The following is a 17723-nucleotide window of genomic DNA, read 5'->3' as shown; positions in this document are numbered from 1 at the left end:
AGAAAGATTTGCAAGTTAAGCCAATAAACTGTGATGGTCACCCAAGTAACATATTTTGTCTCTGGTCATTATTCCAACATTGTAAATAAGTAAAATAGTTAACGGCTTCGCAAACACTTGCAATGCAAGAATACATTGAATGGTGGGAGAGCGGTGTCTATTGCTGGCAACGAAGACCGAACACCCGTTGGCCTTGTTGGTAGTCGTTCTAATTGGAAATGCAGTAAAAGACCAGAATCTCATTGGAGTATTGGAATGCAGCGGAGAGTGAGTAGCGGAATGTGAGCAGCTGTGGTTTCAGGGTATTCTAATTAGAATTAAGCTTTCTTTCTGTTTGCGGCAACTGGACTAATAAGATGTACTAGTGATACAAAAGTATTCTTTATTAAATAAATTAATATTATATCAAAAATAATTGTTTAATTGGCGCCCAACGTGGGGCACGGGAAGTTTAAGAATAACTGAAATTAATATCCTCGTCGAAAAAAAAAAACATCCAAGAACTTATTCAATCAGACGGAACACTTCAAAACTTTAATGAAAAAATAGCTGCTGACCTTTGCTGACATTGGAAAAAAAGGAATTATGAGAACCGCCAAGCAACGGTGGTTAATTAATCAACACGTCTACCAAATACAACATTGAAGAACAAAGCTTAAACAACGGAAATTATCACTACATATTTTTGTACTACTGCAAGTAAAATCGGTGGAGTACAGCACTTTAACTTAAGATTGAACGGTGTAACCTTGGTTGATATCTAAAGGCCATAGTATGGGCATTAAAAAATTTCAGAAATTATCTCTATGGTGTAAAGCACTTGAACATATTCACAGGCCACCAATCGCTAACATTTGCAGTTTCCGATAGAAACTCGAATGCAAAACTCAAGCGTTGGAGGGCATTTATTGATGAGCATAACGCAAAATTGCACTACAAACCAGGAAAGGAGAACAATGTCGCAGATTCCTTGTCGCGACAGCAGGTTAACTTGTAGAACAGAATACGAATTCCGATTGTGCAACAATTCATAGTGAACGGTGTTTGACGTAGTATACCATACAGGCAGTCGAAAACCCCATAAACTGTTTCAAAAACCAGATTATTATTGAAGAAGCTGAGAACCCATCTAAACGAACTTTTATTGTATTTGGAAATAGGACAAGACATGTTATTCAATTTCGTGACAAAAACACTCTGTTAGGAACTATTCAAGACCTTGTAAACACAAACGTAGTTAATGCAATTCATTGCAGTTTGCCTATTCTAGCCCATATCCAACATGATCTTGTCCAATTATTTCCAAATACCAAGTTTAAATATACTAAGAAATTTGTGACTGATATCTTTGACCAAAATGATCAGATGGAAATAATAATAACAGAACACAATCGCGCTCACCACGCAGCACAAGAAAATGTAAAACAAATTTTAAACGATTACTTTTTTCCCAAAACTGGAAAAGAAAGCAAAAGAAGCGGTAGGAAACTGCAAAATCTGTTCAAAATCAAAATATAATAAATAGACATCATCAACGGCATAAAATAGCTGAAACACCAATCCCCGCATATTTAGGAGAAATATTGCACATTGATGTATTTTCAACGGAATCAAAATTTTTTTTAACATGTTTGGACAAATTTTCCAAATTTGCAGTTGTGCAAACTGTACAATCTTAAAACAAAATTGTGACAATAGGAATATTGTATTAAAAACAAAATTGTGACAATAGGAATATTGTATTAAAAAAAATTCCTCATTACTTTCACAAATTGTAAAATTTAATTAAATGACGAAATGTTTGAAAACAATAAAGTGGAATTTGCAGAAAAATTCCACTACTCGGTAAAAATGTTAAATCAAAGTTATGAACAGGAATTAAAGTTTAAAATGATTGAAGAAAAAAATATTGAGAATATTAAAGAAATTAAAGAATTAAAATACCATAAAAATGTTTCATATGGTATACATGTAACAATAGCAATATCTTTATTGCTCTTATTGATTGTAATATTTGTATATTGGAAAAGAAAAAATATAAAAGTAAAAATTGTAAATAAAAGAAATTATAATGAAGGGGGAATTATGTTAATGGAAACTAACCCCAAACAAAATGTAATTGTAAATAAAAAAACTCAGGAGAGTTCTAACTCTAACGATGGGGGAGTTATGTGGAATGGCCCCGCTCCCACACATAAAGATATTAAAAAGGAAACAACCATGTTTTAATGGAAATTTATGCTTGTTTAAAATGAGCAATGAGTATGCAAAACATACTTGAGTGAAATCAGAGAACACAGTAAAACAAATAGAAATAATTGTAACTATGTTGCAAATCAAAACAAAAGTAAATTATTGGGACGGTGCTGAGTAGAATATCGAACTAAATAAAGGCAGTAAGTAAAGGCAGTTGTGGGCGAGCAGCGAGGACGACTGGTCATAGTCGTTGGATTTTCCAGTTAATAAACTTTTTGAAAACATAACTTAGTGTCTATTATTTAACCGCAACCAAAGGTTTTCACAAAGAAATGAAAACGTAACTTGCGCTTACCTTAGCAACAGCATGCTGGACAGGCAGCGCAAATAGAAAGACTCTCGTCTGGCCTCACAAAACAGCCCACTGTATAACAACAAACAGTGATCACTGCTTGCGCTTGGCTTGGCAACAACATGTTAGGCAGGCAGACCAAAACACAACAATTGTTGTCTGGCCCAACTAACCACCCACTGCATAGCAACACTACATGCGTGAGCTTAGCATGCAGATCAACTGCATGACAACAGCTCGAACAATGCTTGCCCCTGCCCTAGCAGCGTCATGTTGGGTAGGTAGCCCAACGGGTAGCACAACGGTGCTTGCCTGCTTTAGTGAACCACCCATTGCATAGCAACGCATGTCATGCCATGATATCACCTCATGCGCATGCAACAACACAATTGTGTTGCTAGCGGTAGAATCCAAGCGACCTTTTCGCGCAACAATACTTACAGGTGATTACCACTGATCGCGAGGGTATAAAAGGCGGTATCATTGCCTGTCGAGGGCAGTTCTTGTGATGTTAAGGAGTTGCAAAGTCAACTTAAATTATAATTAAAAAGTTAATAAAGTATTTAATTAAAACAAAGTGTTGAGTATTTTATTTAATATCTAAGCAATATGCCTTGCTTAACTTACATTAGACTAATAACTATTCCTGGAATATGGAACCCATTTATATCATTCCTGTAGAGTATTTTTGTTTTTGTTTTTTAAACCCTAATTTCCTTAACACTAAACCAACCATGGACGGGTCAAATGACCCATTTTAAACTTCTTGTCAGAAGTTCTTAGAAATAACATTATATCGTCGTTTGCCTTCACGACTTTTATTAAAAAATACATCGAATGTATTTTTCAAGATTTACTCTTCTCTTGCTAATTGTTTTACCGAGAAATATATGTGATCTTAATAATATAATATATATAATATTTTAAAGACGGGTCATTTGACCCACATTGGTAGGAATAGGAATACATAAAATACCGGTAGGTGTAGTGTTAATGGCTGACTTCGACCCATTTCCTTTTGACATGTGTAGACGGCGGTCGGGTATTTTTTTTTTTGTGTGTTCGACAAAACGTGTGTGAAAATAGTTAAACGAGTTTTTTTGCGTTCTCGACAAGACGTAAAATCGTGAAATAGAGTGAATTCGTGAAAAAAGTGTTGTGATAACGAAGTGGATAATTTTATAGCAACTGAAAGTTTAGTGCTTATAATCCTTTCAAACAATCTAGCAATATCAGTGATTTTATAATTCCTACAATTAGTAGTGACCAGATTATTTTCCACTCATGCAAAACACGGCTTACTCTAAAACATTAAACACACTGTCAATGACTTAACTTTTATGAGCAGTGTACGTTAACTTTTTCTGAATTAATTTTATCAATTTTCGTATGTATCTAATTTATTTTTGTTATTGTTGTTGGAATTAATTTAAGTTTCTAATTTGTATTTATCCTTTTACTGAAAGACTGAACTCTAATATGTAATCCTAACTTATTTTTTTATAATAAAATGCCAATATGCATTATTATTTGAAACTTGTTTCCATGTAAATATAGTGTACGTTAACTTTTTATGACTAGTGTAAATGCAAAAACCAAGGAGTGTTTTCAATCAAGGGAAGGGGGAGTGAGTTACGTCACTCGGTCATTCTACTCCAACAATTTACTGTTGACTGGTCGCCGGAAGACGACAACCAACCAAATAAGTGTCATTGCACCACTTCATTTCACAAGTGATATGCCAATTAGCTTGCAATGTAAAAAGTGCAACGACACTTACGGAAATGTAGAAATGTAATATTAGTAATAAGAAATATTTCTTTGATTCACCAATTATTGTACAAGTGAATTAACTATTGCCAATAAGTATAATTTCGATGACTTTGGCATAAGATTTCAATAAATGTCAGTTGTAAGAACTCATTAAAGGATTGTATTTTATACCGTTGACCAATAAAGACGCAAATTGGTTTTTTAAGCTGCGACTTGCACTTAAACTAGTCTCACGCGAGCTTGGCCGTGGTGTGAAAGGTTTAAAAAAAAAACTTGCATAAAAATTTTAAATTCAATTATTTTTATTTGTTAATAATTCCTTATTTTATTATTAAAATTGTAAATGTTTTTTTCTCATATATCCATTATGACATGTATAAATATTAATGTTTGAATTTATATATATATATTTTTATTCATCTATATAATATGAGTTTGTTATGTACATAAAAGTGTTTTTTCTCTTCTTAATTTGTAATTTTTAAGCTTATGACGATGCGTTGCCAGGGAGGGACCAGCACGGACTAGCTTTTAGCAGACGCGGTCTTACAGAAGTAGCCTAAGATGAAAAATACTAATGTAAGTAGAAGCTCAGCAGCTACAATACAAAGTAAATTTAAAATTTTAAGAGTGATTGATCTATTTATTTTAAATCAATAAATATAGAAGTTACTATTGTTTTGGGATTTGAGATTTCCTTCACTCGGACAAGACAAAGATTGGTTCCCCAAACTTTTCAAACCCTTCTCAATACCACAATCCGTACCGCAACGGAGCAATCTAGATAGAAATTCCAGACCCACATAGACGAACTGACAAATAGAGTGGCACGGCACGAATAGTAGAGACACCAACACAAATTTGTCACATGATTTTACTTCTGTGGCAAGGCCATAATAACAGATGGTCATGACACATCATGGTTGAGTTTTTGTTTTTATAAAAATATCCAGAACTTTGTAATTGTCCGTGGTTTTTCATGGTTGTATTTCATAGTTGTGTTTCGTAATTGTAATTCTATTAAATAACTAAATAAAAATATCCTGACACTGTTCGGTACAATAAAATAGTTTGTGACAATTTTCATAAGTGGAATGTACTTGCGACCTACGCGAAAATAAAAACAATTATTTTAATGCATACGATATGCCGAAATTCAGCGAATTAAAAGTTGAGGAATTGCGGCAGAAATTGCGGGAATTAGGGTTATCCGCTGCCGGTAATAAGGCGCAGCTTGTGGAAAAACTGTGCGAACATTTCAATGAAGAACGTTTTACGAGTGCTACGAATAATAGTGCGATATTTAATGAAAGTAAGGAAGTAGAAAATTCCTTTGAGCATACGCATCATGAAGAAAGGCCACTGAGTAGCTCGTCTCCGGTTACAGTGACGGTGCCTTTAACTTCATATACCCGTGTGACCACAACGGCAAATGGTATATAAAATAAAATAAAGATACATTTGAAATTAAATATCCTAATAGCCCCCCACTAATACAAACAAATAAAGTTAATAATTTCAAATAAATTGGTAAACAAATTATATAAGGAGTAGGAAAGATTAATCATCTAAGTATACTACCACCAATAATACTTATAATTAATAATCCTCTTATACCACGCAATATAATTCATCCTTCATCTCTTAGTATATTCAAAGAACCACAATTTAATTCACCAGTCATAGAATAATAAACCAACCGAAAAGAATAACATACAGTTAATCCAGTAGAAAAAAAATAAAGAAAAAAAGAAAATATATTAATATAACTCAAGGACACAATTTCTAAAATCAAATCCTTAGAATAAAATCCAGCTAAAAAAGGTATACCACATAAAGCTAAATTAGCAACATTAAAACAACCAGAAGTTAAAGGTATATAAATTCCTAACCCACCTATCAAACGAATATCTTGTGAATTATTTATATTATGAATAATAGCCCCAGCACATATAGTATAAATAACAATGCTTTAAATAAAGCATGACTCAATAAATGAAAAAAAGCCAGTTTATAAAACCCTATTAATAAAATTCTTATTATTAAACCCAACTGACTCAAAGTAGATAAAGCAATAATTTTTTTTAAATCAAATTCAAAATTAGCTCCTAATCCAGCTATAAATATAGTCAAACCAGATAATAAAAGTAAAACTTGACCTATTCAAGAATTACATAATAAAATATTAAACCGAATTAATAAATAAATTCCAGCAGTAACAAGGGTAGAAGAATGAACTAATGCAGAAACAGGAGTAGGAGCTGCTATTGCAGCAGGTAATCAAGATGAAAAAGGAATTTGTGCTCTTTTAGTTATAGCAGCTAATATAATTAATCTACCAATAATTTCTATTTCGATTCTATTTTTTATTGTTTCCAAATAAAAAATATAATTTCAACTTCCATAATTTAATATTCAAGCAATAGCTAATAAAAAGGCAACATCACCAATTCGATTAGACAAAGCAGTTAATATACCAGCATTATAAGATTTTACATTTTGAAAATAAATTACTAAACAATAAGAAACTAACCCCAATCCATCTCATCCTAATAAAATTCTAATTAAATTAGGGCTAATAATTAATAACATTATAGACAAAACAAATATAAGAACTAATATAATAAAACGATTAATATTTACATCTCCCCCCATATATTCCTTTCTATAATAAATAACTAAAGAAGAAATTAATAAAACAAAAGATATAAGTAATAAACTCATTCAATCAAATAAAAAAGTTATAACAATTCTACAATTTTATTATAAAGTATATAAAAGTAATTGGGGAGCCAACGATGGCATCTCGCTGCCGACGTATTATGGTGGTGCAACGCCAGTCTACCCAGTCACTTTGCCCAACGTTTACGGGCAAGCGAAAATATTGTATATGTCATCAGCCGACGCTAATGGTCGAGTGAATGTAAGTCAAAACGTATATAGTGTACCAACCGTGGCTCATACATACACAAACAACGCTATCTCTTGGAGAGAGATGGCATCGCGGGCAAACAAAGAAATTTGGAAGGAGTTCTTCGAAGTATATCGAAGCTATCCAGAAATCTGGAAAATTAAAAGCGAAGAATACAAAAAAAAAAAAAAAATAAAAAAGAATGCTGCCTATGAAACACTTCTAGAAAAATATAAGGAGATAGATCCAAAAGCAACTGTGGAAAGTTTAAAATATAAAATAAACCCAATTCGCTCATGTTATCGACGCGAACTAAAAAAATTAAAGCGAAGTGAGAAATCTGGAGCAGGAGTTGATGACGTATATGTGTCATCTTTGTGGTACTTTGATGATCTATCATTTTTGGAAGAACAAGAAACACAGATGACTGGTTTGTCATCAATAGAAAATGAAGAACATGAGGACACTACTTTCGAAGACGTAAGTAAAAAGAACAGGATATTTGTATTTATTTATGCATATATTTTTATTTATAATAAGAAATTTGAAATTACATTGATCCGACACCATTAAAGTATTCACAAAATGAGTTTCGAATTTCCTTGGCGTTGGTAGTACTATTCCGATTTTTGGTTTTTTCTAATTGCATCAAAGCAGGTTCCGACCTTTCACCTACATATATCATTTATCATTCGAAGATAAGATTCAGTACTTTTTGTGCTTAAAAAGTTATGTAAATAGCAAATTGCTAAAACAATTTTTGATGCCTTTTCGGGAGATAAATGTATTGTAGTCAGCAGTATTCTAAATCTGGAAGATATAATTCCAAACGCGTTTTCAACCACCCTTCTTGCCCGTGACAGACGATAGTTATATTGTTGTTGATGCCGAGTTAGACCACTTTGGCTATAGGGTTTTATAAAATGTTCATTTTGTGCAAAAGCGTCATCTGCTACAAAAACAAACGGCAGCTCTTTTTCAAAACCAGGCGGCTTTGTTGGGGGAGGTATTTTCAATTTTCCGTCATTATACATAGCCGAAAATGTCGTATTTCCCAAAACACCACCATCAGACACTCTTCCGTTTGCTCCAGCTTCAACCATTATAAATTTATATTTTGCATTGACTATGGCCATCAAAACAATACTGTAAGTCTTCTTATAGTTGAAATAGTATGCTCCAGAGTGCGGTGGTTTCGTAATGTTTACATGTTTTCCATCGACAGCGCCAAGGCAATTCGGGAAATTCCACAGTTCATAAAATTCAGAAGGTATCGTTTTCCATTCTTCTCGGTAACTGAAAAGATAATAGTTTTTATTTTTATTTATTATTTTTAGAATACACCTGGCGCAAAACAAGCCAAAACAGAATTTGGTAAAAAAGAAAAACAAGAGTTGCTTAAGAAAGCAATCAAAGCTTTAGAAGATTCGACGCGGCCCAATGACGATGAGAGTACCTTCAGTTCGACTTGGGAAGTCCTCTTCAGGAAACTTGACCCTACTCAACAATTATTTGCGAATAAAACCATTATGGAGGTGTTGTACCAAGGAGCTTTGGGTCAGTTGAACGAAAACTCCCATCAATTGTTCAACGTACCAAACACAGATGTTCATCAAGACCTCTTTCTTATAGCGACAACTCGTCCACATGTTTTGTTGCAAGAACAGTGCAAAATCGTCGGGAATACATAATTTCTCCCCCACTTTCGAGTCCAACGCAATTGATATCTACTCCTGCATCTCAAGTTCAGTACACCAGATTTCATAGCACAGTTCAGCCACAGCAATATCAACAAATTTCCAACATCAATATACAACCACAGGAAACCATAAATACTCAACAATACGGAAACAACACAGAATATCGGACATTTTCGGACTTGCTAAACGACTCTGAATATTCTTAAACAAACTTTTATTTTTATTTTTTAATGATTTCAAGAAATATTTTATTTTTGTTATGTCAATTTTCATGCAATATACTTACTGAAATAAAATCTTTAAGAACTTTAATCAACGCTTCACATGTCTCAACAATTATGTTGCTTAAACTTGCAGTTGAAATATACGACTGGAATTTCAAACTTTCATAGCTCTCTCCAGTTGCCAAATACTTTAATGTTACAGAGAGACGTTCATCAGGCGAAATTGCGTCTCGCATAAGAGTGTTTTGTTTTTCTATATAAGGTGTTACTTTTTCCAAAAGTTCCTTATATACAGAAGGATCCATTCGGAGAAAATTTTTGTAGTCCGCCGGGCTGGACTGTTCAAGTTCCTTTAATAAACTTATATGTGAAAAAACTGGTCTTCTTGATCGCCATTCCTTTACCCAAGTTTTTCTCTGTCTTTTTTGCTTTTTTTTTTTTTGTTCTATTTCGTCTTCTTCTAAAATGTCAAATACAAGTGCTGCAACCAATGCGCGTGCCATGTTGCTTTGTTCACAAATAACAGAGAAATGAAGTATGACCGTTTAAACGAAAGCAATTTTTTTTTTCATCACACCATGTTTGTCACACAGCGTGATCGTGTAAAGGGCGCTAATGGCAGACACGTTCATAATCGGTCGAAATGAAATTTTAAACGCCAACGGTCAACATTTTTGTTGGAAAAATCACACACCGAGTGATTATCCAATGCAACAAATGAATGTAAGGAGCAATGAAATACGAAATAATGTAATGCTCACAAAAAAAAAAAACGAATTTTGCCACATGAAATGTGTAGAAATGTAAACAATGAAATGAATACAGATAAATCAGTATTGTTTGGTGACGTTCGCGATATTATTGCAATTTTGCCTACGTTCGATCCGAGTAAAAAGAATTTAACTTCTGAACAATTTGTAAAGCGTGTTGAACAACTACGAAATGTGTATAATTGGAACGATAAAATATTGTTGTATGCAGTGCAAACAAAACTTGAAGGTGTAGCAAAAATGTGGATAGATGCCAGTGCAGAAATTTTTCTAAATTGGTCACATTTTGCTAATGAATTTTTGAATGAGTTTCCATGTTTTGTAAATGCTGCTGACGTTCATATGGAACTAATGAATATGAAAAGAAATTATAGTGAAAGTGCCGAATCTTTTTATTATAGAGTTTTAGCGACGGGTCCACGCAGTAATATTGACGATGCATCTATAATAAAATACATTTTAAACGGAATGAATGACGTTGATCTAAAGAGAAGTATTTCGGTTAATAATTACAGTACGTGTAATGAACTTTTACGGGCGATAATTAATTATTGCTAATATAATACGGTGAAAACGTCAAATTGGGTAAGGCGCGTTGAAGAGCCAACTCAGGCCAGTGCAAAGAAAGATAATCAAACGAAAAAAACTATTTGTTATAATTGTAATAAGCCCGGACACTTTTCGCGAAATTGTTCTGAGCCGCAAAAACGTGAGCGATGCACAAAGTGTTTGAAGGTGGGTCATTCTACGAATAATTGCAAAACAACGGTAGCAAAAACAGATTGTAATTCTGTCAATAAAGTTGAGAATGATTTTACTATTAAAGAAATCGAAGTAAATAATTAATTAATTAATTTCATATATGGAAAATAACAATAAATTAATATTTTACAATAAAAAAAAGGAGCACTAGCTGCCAGGGCTTACGGCTCAAATATGAAAATATCACTTGTAATTTACTTGCACACAAATTAATTTACATTTTTACATTCCGCCCCCATCCTCGTAATCCGCAGCATCAGTTTGCTGTATTTTTCGCGATTTTCGTGATGTCACCTCGTCTTCCTCCGAGCTGTACGCGCTCAATTCATCAGACATATCATTGTTAGCATCTAAATCGTTGTAGTTGTGGTTGCTTTTATGAGTATTTGTATTCGTATTGCTTTTCGTCGTTTTACACATTTTTTTAATTTAATTTTAATTCAATTTCCTATATTTGAAAAATTTAATAAAACGAGAATGCTCCCTCTACGCCTACTTATATTATTTTATTTTGTCGAAGTAAATATTTTCTACTGAATTATTTGACACTCAAGTTCCGTTTATTTAATTTAATCGAATGGCTGCAGCAAATGTAAAGAAAAACTCTCCCGCTCTTCGAGAGAAAAACGATGGAGAGGATAATGTTACAATTGCTCCATCTGATAAAAATGAGTTAAAAGAAGGAAATATTGAAAATAAAGAAAGTAAAGAAAAAGAAAATTTACTGATGAAAAATAAAAAGAAGAAAGATGATAATAAAAAACAGGAAGATTCTGTTGAACAATTTTTGAAATGAATGAAATTTTACAATTTAATTTTACTTCTTCTTAAAACTGCGTTCAATAAAGTAAGACGGAGCTCGATCAGCAGCTTTTTTTTTAGAAAATAAAAATTTAGTTTTTAATTTCTAATTTATATAGTAAATTTGTGACACTTTGTTAAAATGATTGGTGGCTCTGAAAAGATACTCAATTCCCCTTGGAGTCAAAGCCTCTCTCAGTATTTCGAGTGCCTACATTGTCTATATGTAATAAATTCCCCCTAGATCTACCGCTAGCGGGTCTCAACATTTGACTCTTCATACGGCAAGCAATGCTATAGCAAAGGTATGAGCTTTCTTCTCAGAAAAAACTTCAAAGGGCTCACACGCATTCACGGTAATAATTATTAGGTATTAGTATTGTATTACACCATTAATTAAATAAAGTAAATTTGTTCTTTAACGTAAGCCGTTAGATCTTCATAATTAGCATCACTATACAAGTATATACATTGCTAGACTATTTTCAGTGGCATCTGTGTGGCAATTTGTCGCAAATCATTATCAGCTGTTAAGCATAAACACGCGATTCGCTATTTGCTTTGAAATGGAAGACGTAAGTAGACACATTTGTAATATTATTTTGTTAATATTTAAAAATCAATTGGTTTATTTATATATTTATAGAAAAAACGATTACACATTAATGGCACTTTTCGGTGGAGTGAACAGCAAACCAGAGATTTGCTTACGATTGTCGTTAACAATGTGAAGGCTAATCCGGAACAATTTGAGGTAATGCTCTTACATTTTCCATTACTAGCTTGTTTACATTTTACAAACTTATTTTAGAAACCAACTGCTCAAAAATTTTATGATCGCATTAAGCAAAATTCACCAAATTTATGCACAATCAAATGGGATAATATGCGCACAAAAATGAGACACCTTAAAACAAGTTTTTTGATTTGATTGCGAAACATACCTTCGTCCTCACAAAAGAATTCCAGAATCATCAAATCATTTAGCGCTGTTACTTCTAATAATTTTAGAAGTTTTTGCTTTTCACTTGTTCTCGGCATTTTAATTTTTACTTTTAGCAAATAAAAAACAGCTAACTTATAAAAGTATTGCCAGTGAGGCGCTCATTAAACAGTAGTGGCAACTTTGCAACTTTGCGATTACACTGTGGAACAAATTCAGGTTAGCAAAAATTAGGTCCATTCTGAGAGTGGCGGGTGAAAATAGAGGCGAAATTAGAAGACCGTATCGCGCCGTTTGTTTATGTTAGTTCGAATTTTTTTTTAATCGGCCTTCGAAGTTTGCAGTCAAATGCCGATTTTCAGTATATTGTTTATATGGTTTTTTGGCTATAACTCGTCGACTAATTGATATTTTTTCAATCTGTAAAAGCCAAATTATTGCTAGAGACCTGTGCAACAATTACAATTTTTGAAAAAATTGATTTCGAAAATTTTTGTGGTGCTTATGAAAATGTTGGAAAAATTATTTTTTTTTTTTGTTTTTTGAAAATATTTTCAACAAAACTAAGTCTTTTTTGCATTTTGTGTGGTCTATAATATGCTTCTCAGTTTCTTAAATAAATGTAATTTGAAAAGAAAATTACGGGATTAAATACTTTGGCAGCTACTTAGACGAAAGTCACAAAATGTTCGAAAAATTAACGTTTTCCTTATTATTTCTTAATATTTGGCAAGCAACTCATTGTTTTCCGCTTTTTTTCTTATCTAAAATATAGTTTTCAATCCATCACATAAATATCATGGAAAAAAATATAGTATCAGTCGAAAATTTGTGCGATATACACACATTCATTACATAAAACTAATGTAAAAAACCCAAAATTCCTGGTAAACACACAGTAATTAAAAATCCCCAAAACCATTAAATAAATATCGATTTCGGTAGAAGTAATTAAAAAGGGAAGTTTCAAGAATTAGGAACATTCCAAAAACAATTAAAGAAAAGGAAATGCTAAGTATGGATTAGGCCGGATTCACACTATGATGCCGATCACGGTCCGCTCTCGGTCCAGTCTCGATCCGGTAAAATATTCACAAACGAAAAACAATGACTGTATTCACACTATCCGTGCTGTTCAAGTTTCGGTACAGTCACACTCCAGCATCGATCAAGTTCGAAGAATATTTTGCTGGAGCGTGATCGAACTTGCCGCGACTTGTACTGATAGTCAGCGTTGCCAACCATACCATTTTAATGGTATCTATACCATGAAACTGAGTCCCATACCATATACCATGATGACTATCATGGTATCATGGTATAACATTTTTTCCTCAGGAGAAACGGAATGAATGATTTGGGAAAAATTTTTTTTTCGATGCGTTTATTTAAAATTTTTATATTAGTTTTTGGACAATTTTATCGATGACACGGCTTCAGTCCGTGACTGAATCATTTGTATACCGTTCGTTTGCAGCTACAATTCAAGTGATCAATCGGTTTATTCTATTCTATTTAGAATTGTTGTTAGCTATATTCTGTCCATGAAAGTAGAGGTGTAAGAATGGAAAGCTAGATACTAATCACATTCCGAGAGCGCCACAAAAATTCACTAGAACCTCCGGTCGATCAAATCACATCCGTCCAATTGAAAACTCTCTTTATGATAAGCCGAAGGAAACTAGAAGTACAGCGGTTGACAGCGGGGAAGAGGATGGCGGAGATAATTCTATTTTCGAAGATGTCTGAATCGGATTCTATAGCTATGGAATAACTATTAATGTCATTGAGAAAAATTTATGTTGTTGAGAAGTTTATCATATAAAAAATTTGAATTTCCCTGAGGCACCCTGTTTTATCGGTAGATACCATTATTTTCCCTGAAATACCATCATTTCTCCCTCTCCATACCATGATCCGAGCGCTACGGGTTGGCAACGCTGCTGATAGTGTGAATAACGTTGCGTTCTCGGTTCAGTCTTTCGACAATAGCAAAGGAGTGCAGATCGACGTTTTTACAATGACAGCTGAAAAATCTTGGTCTTTTGAAAAAGGTAAGTAATTGCATACAGGATGTATTATAAATTTTGAAGTTTTTTCAAATGGTGAATAACTAAAAAATAACGATCAATATCAGTATTCAAGATAATAAAGTAATCAATATCACGTGAATTAAAATTCCATTTATTTACATTTTTCAGATGAAATGCTCATCGAACTTGTCAAAAGAAAGCCTGGAATTTATGACCTACAGTCACAATATTATAGTGACAACAATTATATTATAAAAAAAAAAACGTGGGACGAAATAGAACGAGCAATAGAACTAAACGGTAAGTCAAATAATTATCACGGAATCATTTACACTATAAAGAAATATCTACTTTCTACCAGAAAAAAAAATCAAGAACGCGCAATTCATCCGATGGATAGTTTTATTTCATTAATGGCTACTACAGTCAAAAATTTTTCACCAATTGACCAACATATAGTCAAGACAAAAGTATTTACCATAGTAAATCAAATGGAAGAAAAATATCTAGCGTCCAGTTCCTCACCATTTTTGCCACCACCGACAAACTATCATGGCCAACGATCATCTGTCGCATCACCTGCTCCATCTGCGTCTTCAACTTCATCATCATCGTCCAATTTTTTTGCCACGAGTATTTCTTCTCCCCGTGAATGTTCAACCCCATCGTCTCAACATTCATACATGAATCAACAGGAAGCTGCTCCACTCGCATCAACCCAATCAACATCGGGCCTGTTCGTAAATTCATCACTGCGTTGCATCTGATACGCATCATGTTCATAAATGCAAAAATTGGCAACACTGCAACTCATAAGTGGTCGAAAATGCAACTATGCAGTATATTGTGCGCAAATAGCCGCAAAATACAAATCATAAAAATGGCTGATGCAACAGATGTGTAAGTATTTCGTTTGTATTTTCTTTTATTGTTTTACTTATTTTTATTGCATTTAATGTTTTTTAGATTCGATTTAGACGGGAAAATGTGCAAGCTGTTGATTTCAACCCGTTTGGATATGGAAACTGATTTTGTGGCCGGAAGAAAAAATAAGTCAGTGCTATGGGGTCAGGTTTTAACAAAAATAAAGGAGAAGTACCCGAGTTTCAACCTGACAAAAGAACAAATCACCAGAAAATTCCTAAATTTGCGCACAACTTATAAAAGAATTAAAGCAAGAAACAAAGAGTCTGGAAGAGACGCTACGTCTTGGACATTTTTTGATGATTTTGATGAAATTTATGGTGGGCGACATTCGATTAACCCTCCCGTAGAAAATCTGGTGTCTTCAATAGATGAAAATGTAGGAAATGCTTGTACACCTTCTGACGATATGCAAAGTTCTGGTGATGACTCTCCCATATGTAGAATTAAAAGACGAAGGACAAACACTGACATTCTGCAATATCTAGAAGATGAATCTGGAAAGGAGCAAAAACGCCATGAGGAAAATCTTGCAATAGAAGAGAGAAAACTACTCATAGAAGAAAGACGTATAAATGCCATGATGGAATTAAAGGAAGTGCTAGAAAAAGCAATGGTGAATAAATAAAATAAATGTACCTATTATATCAAAGAATGTTTTTAAATTAGTAATTAGTTGCTGTGTACAAATGTTTTATGGAATTTTATTTTTTTTATTATTTATGCAAAAGCTTTTTAAAAAGTATAAAATAAATTGAAATTAACTTGAAAATAATGTTGTTAAGTTATTTCTTAAAGTAACTCCGTCTTCATCTTCGCCCGTTGGTAGTTCATTTATTGTAGTGCTAGAAAAATCGTCGTTTTCTATTACATTATTATTTGATGATATGTATTCTGATGGGTTTCCGTTATTAATAATAAAATTATGGAGAATAGTACAAGCGAACACAATTTTAGAAATTTTTTTATGGCTCGCTGTGTCCATGCTATATAATATTCTAAATTTATTTTTTAAGATCCCAAACGCTTGCTCAATCATAACACGAGTCGAGCTAAGGCAAAAGTTAAATTTCTTTTGTTCACGCGTAAGGTGACCGTTATCTCTGTATGGAGTCAACAAAAACGTAGAAAGTGGATACGCTGAGTCTCCAAGTATTATTGCGTTCTGAGCAAGTTGTATTTGACCACCGACAACCGAATTATAAATTGGACTATTATTCCATACATTGGCGTCATGACAACTACCAGGGTACCCAATAAAAACATCCAGGAAACGAAATTTGTTGTCGCATATGGCCTAAAATATTTAATTTTATGTCTTTTTTTATTTTATTTAAATGCCAAACTCACTTGCACATTAATAGAATAAAATCCTTTCCTATTATAGTAGCTTATAGGATCTTCTTTTGGTTTTGGGATTTTGACATGTGTACCGTCGACACAACCTATAACGAAAGGGAATGGATTTTCTCTGCTATTTTGGAAATTTTCCATTATGGTGTGTTGCTCCAATACTGAAGGCCATATTATTTCCTTTTTTAAACAACAAATAGCTCTTACAGTTTTGTGGAAAATTTTGTGAACGGTACCTTTTGCTACATTAAAACGATCGCTTAAATGTAGAAAGGTTACCCCACAATTGCTTAACTTCCACAACGTAATATACAAACATTGCTCCAAGTTGAAAGATAAACGTCCTTTTCTAAATGTACACCAGAACGGCTTTAGTTCGCGTAGCAAATTCTGCAAAGTTATGTTGTAGAGTTTTATTAAACACTTCTAAACATGTTAATACAATATTTACTTGAAATGTTTCACGTCTCATTCGAAAATGATCAAAAAATATGTCTTCAGGATACTTTTGTATAACTTTAAAGTAATCCAGCACTTTAGGAATTCGCCTCTTCTTATCCAGAAAAATTTTTAGCAATAAATTTCTTCTTTTTTTTTTTAATTATATTTCTCTTTAGTCGATTGCACAATTTTGCATCACTTGTTTTATCGTCCAGATCAAAAATTAAATTAATTATTAGCTTTTCCATTATTCTATTTCGTTCATAAATGCAAACACAAGAATAAGCAAATTAAAGCATCATCAACAGCTGATTAGCAGTGGCAGTGCAGAATAATCATATGATGCAGCGCAGTGATGCATTTACGAATAGGCCCATCATCAACGTTTGTCGATTTGTCGCAATGCACATCACATTATTTATCACCATCGCCACAATATCAACCAGTTGAAGATATTCATTCCATCTTACTTAAAAATTTCATAATAAAAATAATCACTTACCTTAAGCATACCAACAATTTCTCTCGTGGTGAAATAGC

At 33.1% G+C, this 17723-nt stretch overlaps 2 protein-coding genes and 1 pseudogene across 2 annotated transcripts; 1 reads left to right on the top strand and 2 right to left on the bottom strand.

Moving 5' to 3' along the window:
- Nucleotides 1–933: 933 nt before the first annotated feature.
- Nucleotides 934–11366, bottom strand: LOC129247411 (NADH-ubiquinone oxidoreductase chain 5-like; annotated as a pseudogene).
- Nucleotides 11367–14344: 2978 nt separating this feature from the next.
- Nucleotides 14345–16017, top strand: LOC129247408 (uncharacterized). The gene is made up of 4 exons (XM_054886528.1): nucleotides 14345–14486; nucleotides 14634–14765; nucleotides 15161–15365; nucleotides 15432–16017. Exons 1-4 carry the CDS (start codon nucleotides 14345–14347, stop codon nucleotides 16015–16017), a joined length of 1065 nt encoding a protein of 354 aa, XP_054742503.1.
- A 57-nt stretch (nucleotides 16018–16074) lies between these two features.
- LOC129246824 (putative nuclease HARBI1) lies at nucleotides 16075–17516 on the bottom strand. Its single transcript, XM_054885467.1, has 3 exons — nucleotides 17194–17516; nucleotides 16740–17132; nucleotides 16075–16686 (listed from the first exon to the last, which is right to left on the bottom strand). Exons 1-3 carry the CDS (start codon nucleotides 17212–17214, stop codon nucleotides 16150–16152), a joined length of 951 nt encoding a protein of 316 aa, XP_054741442.1. The 5' UTR covers nucleotides 17215–17516; the 3' UTR covers nucleotides 16075–16149.
- Nucleotides 17517–17723: the final 207 nt, after the last annotated feature.

Source organism: Anastrepha obliqua, chromosome 5, assembly GCF_027943255.1.
Source record: "Anastrepha obliqua isolate idAnaObli1 chromosome 5, idAnaObli1_1.0, whole genome shotgun sequence".
Lineage (NCBI taxonomy): Eukaryota > Metazoa > Arthropoda > Insecta > Diptera > Tephritidae > Anastrepha > Anastrepha obliqua.
Note: the sequence above shows the minus strand (reverse complement) of the source record. Positions and strands in the feature narration are given on the sequence as shown.

Bases quoted from the DNA above. Each gene is read 5' to 3' on its own strand.
- LOC129247408 (XM_054886528.1), top strand. From the start codon at position 14,345: ATGATCCGAGCGCTACGGGTTGGCAACGCTGCTGATAGTGTGAATAAC. The intron at 14,487-14,633 runs GTAAGTAATTGC...TACATTTTTCAG, and splicing joins ATCTTGGTCTTTTGAAAAAG to ATGAAATGCTCATCGAACTT. The intron at 14,766-15,160 runs GTAAGTCAAATA...ATGAATCAACAG, and splicing joins ACGAGCAATAGAACTAAACG to GAAGCTGCTCCACTCGCATC.
- LOC129246824 (XM_054885467.1), bottom strand. From the start codon at position 17,214: ATGAGACGTGAAACATTTCAA. The intron at 17,133-17,193 runs GTAAATATTGTA...ATAACTTTGCAG, and splicing joins TGAGACGTGAAACATTTCAA to AATTTGCTACGCGAACTAAA. The intron at 16,687-16,739 runs GTGAGTTTGGCA...TAAATATTTTAG, and splicing joins TTTATTCTATTAATGTGCAA to GCCATATGCGACAACAAATT.